The 12,946-nt window shown below is 43.2% G+C and overlaps 1 protein-coding gene across 1 annotated transcript in view; it reads left to right on the top strand.

The window, feature by feature from the left end:
• The window catches only part of LOC139422477 (disks large homolog 2-like), a 289,501-nt gene that overhangs the window by 256,590 nt on the left and 19,965 nt on the right, over nucleotides 1–12,946 (top strand). Inside the window, exon 16 of the mRNA XM_071173643.1 lies at nucleotides 7,398–7,500. Within this exon, the coding sequence (XP_071029744.1) occupies nucleotides 7,398–7,500 (103 nt within the window). The remainder of the gene's footprint in view (nucleotides 1–7,397; nucleotides 7,501–12,946) is intronic.

Genomic DNA, 12,946 nt, shown 5'->3' with positions numbered 1-12,946 from the left:
TAGATGGTATTGAGTACAGTATATGCATATGAGATGAGTAATGTAGGGTATGTAAACAAAGTGGCATAGTTTAAAGTGGGTACATGTATTACATAAAGATGCAGTAGATGATATAGGGTACAGTATATACATATACATATGAGATGAGTAATGTAGGGTATGTAAACATTATATTAAGTAGCATTGTTTAAAGTGGCTAGTGATATATTTTACATCAATTTCCATCAATTCCCATTATTAAAGTGGCTGGAGTTGAGTCAGTGTGTTGGCAGCAGCCAATCAATGTTAGTGGTGGCTGTTTAACAGTCTGATGGCCTTGAGATAGAAGCTGTTTTTCAGTCTCTCGGTCCCTGCTTTGATGTACCTGTACTGACCTCGCCTTCTGGATGATAGCGGGGTGAACAGGCAGTGGCTCAGGTGGTTGTTGTCCTTGATGATCTTTATGGCCTTCCTGTGACATCGGGTGGTGTAGGTGTCCTGGAGGGCAGGTAGTTTTCCCCCGGTGATGCGTTGTGCAGACCTCACTACCCTCTGGAGAGCCTTACGATTGTGGGCAGAGCAGTTGCCGTACCAGGCGGTGATACAGCCCGACAGGATGCTCTCGATTGTGCATCTGTAGAAGTTTGTGAGTGCTTTTGGTGGCAAGCCGAATTTCTTCAGCCTCCTGAGGTTGAAGAGGCGCTTCTACGCCTTCTTCACGACGCTGTCTGTGTGGGTGGACCAATTCAGTTTGTCCGTGATGTGTACGCCGAGGAACTTAAAACTTACTACCCTCTCCACTACTGTCCCATCGATGTGGATAGGGGGGTGCTCCCTCTGCTGTTTCCTGAAGTCCAAAATCATCTCCTTTGTTTTGTTGACGTTGAGTGTGAGGTTATTTTCCTGACACCACACTCCGAGAGCCCTCACCTCCTCCCTGTAGGCCGTCCCATCGTTGTTGGTAATCAAGCCTACCACTGTAGTGTCGTCCGCAAACTTGATGATTGAGTTGGAGTCGTGCATGGCCACGCAGTCATGGGGGAACAGGGAATACAGGAGAGGGCTCAGAACTCACCCTTGTAGTGCCCCAGTGTTGAGGATCAGCGGGGTGGAGATGTTGTTACCTACCCTCACCACCTGGGGGCGGCCCATCAGGAAGTCCAGTACCCAGTTGCACAGGGCGGGGTCGAGACCCAGGGTCTCGAGCTTGATGACGAGTTTGGAGGGTACTATGGTGTTAAATGCTGAGCTGTAGTTGATGAACAGCATTCTCACATAGGTATTCCTCTTGTCCAGATGGGTTAGGGCATTGTCCAGTGTGGTTGAGATTGCATCGTCTGTGGACCTATTTGGGCGGTAAGCAAATTGGAGTGGGTCTAGGGTGTCAGGTATGGTGGAGTTGATATGGTCCTTGACTAGTCTCTCAAAGCACTTCATGATGACGGAAGTGAGTGCTACGGGGCGGTAGTCGTTTAGCTCAGTTACCTTAGTTTTCTTGGGAACAGGGACAATGGTGGCCCTCTTGAAGCATGTGGGAACAGCAGACTGGGATAAGGATTGATTGAATATGTCCGTAAACACACCAGCCAGCTGGTCTGCGCATGCTCTGAGGACGTGGCTGGGGATGCCGTCTGGGCCTGCAGCCTTGCTAGGGTAAACACGTTTAGATGTTTTCCTCACATGGGCTGCAGTGAAGGAGAGTCCGCAGGTTTTGGTTGCGGGTCGTGTCAATGGCACTGTATTGTCCTCAAAGCGGGCAAAAAAGTTATTTAGTCTGCCTGGGAGCAAGACATCCTGGTCCGTGACGGGGTTGGTTTTCTTTTTGTAATCCGTGATTGACTGTAGACCCTGCCACATACCTCTTGTGTCTGAGCCATTGAATTGTGACTCTACTTTGTCTCTATACTGACGCTTAGCTTGTTTGATTGCCTTGCGGAGGGAATAGCTACACTGTTTGTATTCGGTCATGTTTCCGGTCACCTTTCCCTGGTTAAAAGCAGTGATTCAGCTCTGTGTCACGCGAATGCTGCCATCAATCCACGGTTTCTGGTTTGGGAATGTTTTAATCGTTGCTATGGGAACGACATCCTCAATGCACTTTCTAATGAACACGCTCACCGAATCAGCGTATTCGTCAATGCTGTTGTCTGACGCAATGCGGAACATATCCCAATCCACGTGATCGAAGCAGTCTTGAAGCGTGGAATCAGATTGGTCGGACCAGCGTTGAATAGACCTGAGCGCGGGAGCTTCTTGTTTTAGTTTCTGTCTGTAGGCAGGAAGAAACAAAATGGAGTCGTGGTCAGCTTTTCCGAAAGGAGGGCGGGTGTGGGCCTTATATGCTCGCGGAAGTTAGAATAGCAATGATCCAAGGTTTTACCAGCCCTGGTTGCGCAATCGATATGCTGATACAATTTAGGGAGTCTTGTTTTCAGATTAGCCTTGTTAAAATCCCCAGCTACAATGAATGCAGCCTCAGGATATGTGGTTTCCAGTTTGCAAAGAGTCAAATAAAGTTTGTTCAGGGCCATCGATGTGTCTGCTTGGGGGGGAATATATACGGCTGTGATTATAATCGAAGAGAATTCCCTTGGTAGATAATGCGGACTACATTTGATTGTGAGGAATTCTAAGTCAGGTGAGTTCCTGTATGTTGTTGTGGTCACACCACGTCTCGTTAATCATAAGGCATACGCCCCCGCCCCTCTTCTTACCAGAGAGATGTTTGTTTCTGTCGGCGCGATGCGTGAAGAAACCAGCTGGCTGCACCTATTCCGTTAGCGTCTCTCGAGTGAGCCATGTTTCCGTGAAGCAAATAACGTTACAGTCTCTGGAATGCTAGTCTTGCTCGGATTTCATCAACCTTGTTGTCAAGAGACTGGACATTGGCAAGTAGTATAGGAACGCGAAGCGAGGCGGCCATCTCTGTCGGCGCCGGAAGTATTGTTGTTGACACACTTACGGTGCATTCGGAAAGTATTCAGACCCCTTGACTTTTTCCACATTTTGTTACGTTACAACCTTATTATAAATTTGATTAAATTGTTTTTTTCCCTCATCAATCTACAAACAATACCCTATAATGACAAATCAAAACAGGTTTTTAGAAATGTTTGCAAATTCACAAAAACTTAAATATTACATTTACATAAGTATTCAGACCCTTTACTCAGTACTTTGTTGAAGCACCTTTGGCAGCGATTACATCCTTGAGTCTTCTTGGGTATGACGCTACAAGTTTGGCACACCTTTATTTGGGGAGTTTCCCCCATTATTCTTTGCAAATCCTCTCAAGCTCTGTCAGGTTGGATGGGGAGTGTCGCAGCACAGCTATTTTCAGGTCTCTCCAGAGATGTTTGATCTGGTCCCTAAGCCACTCCTGCGTTGTCTTGGCTGTGTGCTTAGGTTCGTTGTACTGTTGGAAGGTGAACCTTCACCTCAGTCTGAGGTCCTGAGCGCTTTGGAGCAGGTTTTCATCAAGTATCTCTCTGTATTTTGCCCTGTTCAGCTTTCCTTCAGTCCTGACTAGTCTCCCAGTCCCTGCTGCTGAAAAAACATCCCCACAGCATGATGCTGCCACCATCATGCTTCACCATAGGGATGGTGCCAGGTTTCCTCCAGACATGACGCTTGGTATTCAGGCCAAATAATTAAATCTTGCTTTTATCAGACCAGATAATCTTGTTTCTTATGGTCTGAGAGTCCTTTAGGTGCCTTTTGGCAAACTCCAAGGGGGCTGTCATGTGTCTTTTACTGAGAAGAGGCTTCCGTCTGGCCACCTCCCTGACCAAGGACCTTCTCCCTCAATTTCTCCGTTTGGCCGGGTGGCCAGCTCTAGGAAGAGTCTTGGTGGTTCCAAACTTCTTCCATTTAAGAATGATGGAGGCCACTGTGTTCTTGGGGACCTTCAATCCTGTCTCGGAGCTCTACGGAAAATTCCTTCGACCTCATGGCTTGGTTTTTGCTCTGACATCCACTGTCATCTGTGGGACCTTGTATAGACAGGTGTGCGCCTTTCCAAATCATGTCCAATCAATTGAATTTACCACAGGTGGACTCCCAAGTTGTTGAAACATCTCAAGGATGATCAATGGAAACAGCATACACCGGAGCTCAATTTCGAGTCTCATAGCAAAGGGTCTGAATACTTATGTAAGTAAGGTATATTTTTTATTTTAAATACATTTGCACAAAAAAAAATGTAAACCTGTTTTCGCTTTGTCGTTAGCGGATAACGCTTGTAGATTGTTGTGGGAAAAAATTATTGTATGTAACATTGTATGTAACATAACAAAATGTGGAAAGTCAAATGTACTGTAGATGTTTCAAGCAAACCGCTATAGTCCCTGTGCCCAAGAATGCAATGAATCATGGATCTTGGAGATCTCGAAAGAGGCACTGCAAGTGTAACTATGCTGACGTAACACTTCATTATGTTTCACCGTGGAAACAGTTCTCATGGGCACACGAATCCAAAATCGCAAAATCGAATGCTTGTAATCTAACGTTAACCTCTTCTAACACCTTTATAGGCCTACTGTCATTAACGTATAGCCTACTTGTTGAATGTGCACATGTGCAAAAATGTCCAATTGTGTGTAGATTGATGAGGAAAATGTTGTATTTAGTCCATTTTAGAATAATAACGTAACAAAATGTAGAAAACGCCAAGGGGTCTGAATACTTTCCGAAGGCACTTTATGTACAAACATACAGTATACACATGTGGGTGCAAACACATGCTGGCATTGTATATCTGTAGCCAATGAGGCTATAAATGAACAACATGTTGACCAACAATTCCAATGTTTGTCTCATTACTCATACGTATTTAAAAACAAACAAAAAAAGAACATAATTTTTTTTTTATTTTACCTTGATAATTTCACTATTTTTGGATTATATACACTGATTGTACAAAACATTAGGAACATCTGTTATTTCCATGACTAACTGACCAGGTGAATCCAGTTGAAAGCTATAATCCCTTATTGATGTCACTTGTTAACTCCACTTCAGTCAGTGTAGATGAAGGGGAGGAGACAGGTTGAAGAAGGATTGTTCAGCCTTGAGACAATTGAGACATGGCTTATGTGTGCCATTCAGAGGGTGAATGGGAAGGACTAAAGATAATTGCATTTGAACGGGGTATGGTTATATGTGCCAGGCGCACTGGTTTGGGTGTGTCAAGAACTGCAACGCTGCTGGGTTTTTCACACTCAACAGTTTCCTTTGTGTATCAAGAATAGTCCAACACCCAAATGATATCCAGCCAACTTGACACAACTGTGGGAAACATTGGAGTCAACATGTGCCAGCATCCCTGTGGAAACGCTTTTAATACCTTGTAGATTCTCTGCCCTGACAAATTGAGGCTGTTCTGAGGGCAAAAGGGGTTGCAACTAAATTTTAGGAAGGTGTTCCTAATGTTTTGAAAAACCCAACAGCGACGCAGTTCTTGACACCACCCTTTTTTGAAAGATATATTTTTTCACAAATGCAGTGTACTGGGCCTTTACTAGTATTAGAGGACTGACATAGACGTCAAGCAGCTCGACAAAAAAATGAAGAATTCACCATCTTAGCTTTGCTCTTGCTTGCAAGAATCAATAGTTGGAATTGTAACAGTGTTGCCCTGTCCCTTTCCCTGCGATTGTCATTCGAATAGAATCCAGATAGAACAAAACCCTGTCCTTAAAAACTTTACATCACACGGTGCAAAGTTACGGGCAAAGACATAAAACATCCACATCATATTTAATATTTTTCTTGGTCAAATAACATGGAAACAACCACTTTTTTTGTGCAGTATTAATTGACCATCCTTACAAACCTCTTAATGTAAATGTACATTACGGTATTGTACATAGGCTGGTCATCTAGGTTTGTACCTGTAGACTTTCCATCACCATGAAGAAAAACAAGACGCAATACGATAATTGAGTACATTGAGACATGAAGTGGTTTGTGATGATGTGGCTCAGTTGGTAGAGCATGGTGCTTGCAATGCTATGGTTGTGGGTTCGATTCCCACGGGGGACCAGTACGAAATAGGTTGCATTTGCAAGGTATTTCAAGAAACTGGAAGATATACGTAAAAGCAAGTATTTTTTATAGTCCACAAGTAATATCAGATTCACTTTTTTTGTACAGATAATTAATTATCTGACTCAAGTTACAAATGCTGGTAAACACTCAAATACATTTATACTGAACAAAAATATAAATGCAAAATGCAACAATTTCAAAGATTTTACTGTTACACCTCATATAAGGAAATCAGTCAATTTATATAAATTCATTAAACACCTAATCTATGGATTTCACATAACTGAGAATACAGATATGTATCTGTTGGTCACAGATACCTTAAAAAAAGGTAGGGGCGTGTATCAGAAAATGTGACCACTATTTGCCTCGTGCAGCTTGACACATCTCCTTTGCATAGAGTTGATCAGGCTGTTGATTGTGGCCTGTGGAATGTTGTCCCACTCTTCAATGGCTGTGAGAAGTTGCTGGATATTGTCGGGAACTGGAACACACTGTCGTACACCTTGATCCAGATTATTCCAAACATGCTCATTGGGTGACATGTCTGGTGAGTGTGCAGGCCATGGAAGAACTGGGACATTTTCAGCTTCCAGGAATTGTGTACAGTTCCTTGCAACATGGGGTTGTGCATTGTCATACTGAAACATGAGGGATGGTGGCGGATGAATGGCACGACAATGGGCTTCAGGATCTCATCACGGTATCGCTGTGCATTCAAATTGCCATCAATAAAATGCAATTGTGTTCATTGTCCGTAGCTTATGCCTGCCCATACCATAACCCCACTGCCACCATGGGTACTGGGCTCACAACATTGACATCAACAAACTGCTCACCCACACGACGCAATGCACTGGTCTACGGTTGTGAGGCCGGTTGGACGTACTGACAAATTCTCAAAAATGAAGTAGTAGTAGTATAGTAGAGAAATTAAAATTAAACTCTGGCAACAGCTCTGGTGGACATTCCTGCAGTCAGCATGCCAATTGAACGCTCCCTCAAAACTTGAGACATACCCTACAATAGCCTTTCTGACGCCCCTGCCCTGGCAACTTGATCAGAGTAGGCAGTTAAGGTGCATTTCAGCTCTGGCCTGATTTACATGTCTAAGAATAACTTGTTCCCTCTTTCTCTCAGGCACGTACTCTTTCCCTCAGTCTCTCACTTTCCCTCCCACTTCCCAGTCTCTTCACGTCACACTGTCAGACAGGCATTGAATAGTAAGCACACAGGCACACACACACAGGGGTTGAGATTAATGGGTTGAGAGGGAAGGAGGGAGGGACCTGTTTGACTTGTTCTTTTTTGTTTGCAGTTGTACAAAGTGGAAAATGTATGTACAGATCAATGTGTCTTTGTCAATGCAGGTTAATGGCATCGACCTACGCGGGGCCACCCACGAGCAAGCGGCTGCGGCACTAAAGGGGGCGGGCCAAACGGTCACCATCATTGCCCAGTACCGTCCCGAGGGTGAGTATCAGCTGTGACGGTCAATCACTGAGCTTCATGATCAAGGCGAAAGGCACATGACAACACACACTCTAGAACAGTGGTCGCCATCCCGTCAATTGCAATCGACTGGTCAATCTTAAGGCATTCCTAGTCGATCAGCAAACTTTTCTGTTGAATAGCCAACGATAAAGCAGTGCACTCCCGTTTATTAAATTCCTTTCACGCTATTAGCGATAGGTACACTTGATTAACAAGACCAACTCAGTGGCCTTGTTCCCGCTCTGAGATTGGAAGGTTGGAAGTTCGATCCCAGGCCGAGTCATACCAAATACTGGTAAAATTAGACCCAATGCATCTCAGCTTGACACTCCGCATTAAGGAGGTAGATTGTGGGTAAGGCCCTGCGATAGACTAACGTCCTGCCCAGTGGTGTACTTGTACATCAAGCTGCCTCAAGCAACAGAAACAGAAACCTACTCCTCTGAGCCGTTCCATCTCACACAAGCCAAGGCTAGTGCAAGGCTACTTACACTTGATTAACTTTCCTGGTACACCGGGCAGGCAAAGTGGTCACATTTTGAAAAATGTCATTAGTCTGAATGTGCAAATTCAGCTACCTGGGTGGTGAGAGGTGGACCCTCTGTTGCTCTCTCCCTCCATTCGCTGAGAGACTGACCTTCAGATGCAGGCACTGCGAGTCCAGTGAAATCAAATAAAAAATGTTTCACTACCCAACCCTCATTCATACAGCACTGTTTTTAATGTTGCATTGGCTCAGAAAAAGTGAATGATCACTGCCCTAGGATGACCACATCCTGTGTACAAATATTGACATAATTTCACACTGGGTTGCTTTGATTGGTGTGCCAAGACATGCCATATTGGATTAAAGTCAGCAATTGCATTTGGCGATACTTCAGGGGATGACTGCAGTAACAGTGAGTCATGGGCCTAGACTTTCAGAATCACTGTGTAAAGGTGCATTCTGGGAAGATTGTTATGTTCCGAATTGGTTTGTCTGAAGGTTGTCCTCAGAAACAGTAAAGGGTATGAAGTTTGAGACTGTTTTGACACTGGGGGTGTAAGTGCCTGCTTGACTCATGTGGTTGAGATTTGACCATAAAACAGACTGGCACACAGGACTCCTTGCTGACGATCACTCCCCAAACTGACGACTGCTCTCTTTTCTCACCCGTCAGAACTTGCTTTGTGCTCCCCGCGCCGGGCCCCTTCGCCAGCACCAGGTTTGTGCCATGTGATCAGCTCCCAGGGTCAAAGTTGAGCAATCTGGACCCAGTGGCAGCTCTGAACATGGACGTTCCTCACGGGGGGCTTGGGGGGGGGAGGATCACTGGAGTGTGGCCAGTCATGGGCAGTCCACTTACCCCTGCTCATTCACAGGCTTATTCCTTGTATCAGACAGCCCCTCCTCCCCCTTTTTGTCCCTCATCTTCCCATCTTGCAAGATCTTACCTCACCCCCTCTCCTACACACCCACACACACCAACACATACAGTACACATACTGCAGATCGGGGTGGGCAGTATCCGGTATCCCGAATATGACACAATTATTATTTTGGATAAACGACTTCAGTCTACACCTGAAAGTCTAAAATCATAGAGAAATTCTAAATCCTGATGTGGCCCTTCGACAAAAATATTTCCCACCCCTGAAGTAATTGTGAATAACAATACGAACTCACATTTGCTCATAGAAATGTATTATCGGATAAGTACTTGTTGCCTTCACTAGCACACTGAACTGTCTGCCAATATAATTGATGACAATCAAATTAAAAGCTGTCAGTTCTGTTTTCCATATGATTTTGGCAATGGCAGGTCAAAGAAGAAACGTGGGAGTATTTGACAGCAATCCTTTCATTTTAGCCTATATTGTGATGACGGTACATAACTGCTTGAATACTCTTGCTTCCATATTATGGCAGCTCACCTTCATGCAGGAAATGTAAAGGAAGTGCCAGTACAGTGCCATACAATAAATTGTTGCTGAGTAATTGCTTGTCTATTTGAGAGTTTTTGGCAGTGTATCAAACCTCAAATCTTAGTGAAGATGTAACTGAAAGTTGAAATACCGCTTTTGATAATTCAGAACCGCCTAACTAATAAACCAAGATGCAAGATGAATCGCTGGATATGGATATAAGTGTAAACAGAACCTCAAATCAGAACCTCAAATCCCAATCCACACTTTACAACGTTTGAATCCTTCCTTCCACCACCACGTTACCCTTCCACAGCCTGCGGTGAACACTGTATTACCTATTTCACTCTGCATGCACAGATGCATACCTCATTTCCATTCACCCCCCTCCTATATGGCTGTGACCGAATTCTTATGTTATGTCCTGGGTCATTTTTGAATTTGCGTGGCATTTGTGTGGCATTTGCAACGATGAAAAACACGACAAATAGTTTCACATCATACATGTTTTTTGTATTATTTTGTTTATGTTGAGCTGTTTATAAATAATAAAACATCATATATAAAGTTCTTTATACTGCCAAACGTTGCAATGTTTAGAGCAGGCAAATTGGCTTGTCCCAGTAATTATGAGTTGAGTTGTCGTGACATGTTTTGGGGATTTAGAGATCTAACGATTATTTTAAATGCAGAAAGTTAGCAAAAGTATTTAATATATTGTATAAAAACAAAGGTTGTGTGTTCCTTAGTTTCTTTGTAATGCACCAACTGTCGTAAATATAGAGACGAGAATTCAGTCACAGCCTGTCTTTCAGGTCTTGCTACTATACCCTAGCTCAGAGCCCTAAACCAATGCCCACTGTGCTTTTTATCCTGGTATAAGACATGATCTCACATCATCCATCAACACATCCTATTCCATCCATCCACACATCATATTCCATCCATCCACACATCCTTTTCTCACTGAATGCAGTTTCCTTTCTGAATTTTCTTACCACCAAAAAATGTCACTCTTCTTCCTAAATTGTGCTTGATAATGGCCAGATGTTCTAAACCTTTGTTCGGAGAGAGAGAAAAAAAGAAAATACATTTAAGGCCAACATTTAATTGCCTGTTCAATTCGTCATTTATTTATTAAAAAAATGGTTTGGTTTTATTCCTTCTAAAAATTATAGACCAACATTGCATTGGTGCAAAAGCTTAGTATATAGGTAACAGAGAAAAAGTCATCATGGTTCATGACACATTCAAGCACATGCAGAGAGGATTTTTTTTTAGGTAGCACATACCATTCATGTTTCCTTTCAAAAAAGATATGTTAATACACTATTTAAAAATAAAAAAAATTGATTGCTAAGTGTCTAAAATTGATTGTGTAGCTCAATAAAGTTGTAAAAATATGATTTACCCATGAAACACAAAAGAAAATCGAAAATCACGGATATTCACTTGCATTGTGAATAGCATACGGACATGTCACAAGCCTTGGAAAAAACGTTACAGAATAACAGAAATTTTGCTATGAAACTGCACACCACTGAAAGCATGGGTAAGGGTAAGGAAACCAATACAGTGCACTCGGAAAGTATTCAAACCCCTTTCCTTTTTCCACATTTTGTTAGATTACAACCTTATTCTGAAATTGATTAAATTAATGTTTTTCCTCATCGATCTACACACAATACCCATAATGACAAAGTGAAAGCAGGTTTTTCAAAATTTTAGCAAATGTATAATAAAATGTACAAAATTTACTTACGTATTCAGACCTTTGCTATGAGACTCGAAATTGAGCTCCGGTGCATCCTGTTTCCATTGATCATCCTTGAGATGTTTCTACAACTTGATTGGAGTCCACTTGTGGTAAATTCAATTGATTGGACATGATTTGGAAAGGCACACACCTGTTTATATAAGGTCCCACAGTTGACAGTGCATGTCAGAGCGAAATCCAAGCTATGAGGTCAAAGGAATTGACCGTAGAGCTCCGAGACAGGATTTTGTTGAGGCACAGATCTCGGGAAGGGTACCAAAACATTCTGCAGCATTGAAGGTCCCAAAGAACACAGTGGCCTCCATCATTCTTAAATGGAAGACGTTTGGAACCACCAAGACTCTTCCTAGAGCTGGTCACCCGGCCAAACTGAGCTATCAGGGAAAAGGGCCTTGGTCAGGGAGGTGACCAACTACCTGATGGTCACTCTGATAGAGCTCCAGAGATGGGAGAACCTTCCAGAAGGACAACCATCTCTGCACCAGTCAGGCCTTTATGGTAAGAGTGGCCAGACGGAAGCAACTCCTCAGAAAGGCACATGAGTTTGCCAAAAGGCACCTAAAGGACTCTCAGACCATGATAAACAAGATTCTCTGGTCTGATGAAACCAAGGTTGAACTCTTTGGCCTGAATGCCAAGCGTACATCTGGACGGGAAAGCATGGTGGTGGCAGTATCATGCTGTGTGGATGTTTTTCAGCGGCAGGGACTGGGAGAGTAGTCAGGATAAAGGGAAAGATTAACAGAGCAAAGTACAGAGAGATCCTTGATGAAAACCTGCTCCAGAGCTTTCAGGACCTCAGACTGGGGCAAAGGTTCACTCTCCAACAGGACAACAATCCTAAGCACACAGCAAAGACAACACAGGAGTGGCTTCGGGACAAGTCTGTCCTTGAGTGGCCCAGCCAGAGCCCGGACTTAAACCCAATTGAACATCTCTGGAGAGACCTGAAAATAGCTGTGCTGCGACGCTCCCCATCCAACCTGACAGAGCTTGAGAAGACCTGCAGAGAAAAATGGGAGAAACTCTCCAAATACAGGTGTGCCAAGCTTGTAGCGTCTCACCCAAGAAGACTCGAGGCTGTAATCGCTGCCACAGGTGCTTCAACTAAGTACTGAGTAGAGGGTCTGAATACTTACGTATATATTGTATATCAGTTTTTTTTTAAATACATTTGCAAATATACAAATTTAAAAAACGTGTTTTTGCTTTGTCATTATGGGGTATTGTGTGTACATTGATGGGGGGGGAATTTAATCAATTTTATAATAAGGGGTCTGAATGCTTTCCGAATGCACTGTAGCTGCATGACTGCTCAGGTTTGCAGATGCAACTGTTTTTCATTATGCTTCTTAGTAGCTCAGTTGGTAGAGCATGGTGCTTTTATTGCCAGGGTGGTGGTTTTGATTCCTGGGACCACCCATAGTTAAAACATATGCATGTAAGTCACTTTGGAGAAAAGGATCTGCTATATGGCATAATTATTATTATATTATAAGTGGCGCGAAACAAGATTAGACAAATCTCAAATTAAAACGGTAGACCTGGCATCTTTGTCAAATGAAACAAAGGAATGGCTCTTTCGACACTCAAAAGGTTTTTCTTCCGATGACACGATTTTCCTCGGACACATTACAAGACCTGTTTTAGGACCTCACATCTCGTTAGATCACTGAATATCTTTCTCTCTTTTTCTTTCTCTCTCTGCATCTCAGTATTGCAATGCCTGAATATGTCAACGCT

Source organism: Oncorhynchus clarkii, chromosome 12, assembly GCF_045791955.1.
Source record: "Oncorhynchus clarkii lewisi isolate Uvic-CL-2024 chromosome 12, UVic_Ocla_1.0, whole genome shotgun sequence".
In the NCBI taxonomy this organism is placed as follows: domain Eukaryota; kingdom Metazoa; phylum Chordata; class Actinopteri; order Salmoniformes; family Salmonidae; genus Oncorhynchus; species Oncorhynchus clarkii.
The sequence above is the reverse complement of the archived record's forward strand: the minus strand, read 5'-3'. Positions and strand labels throughout refer to the sequence as shown.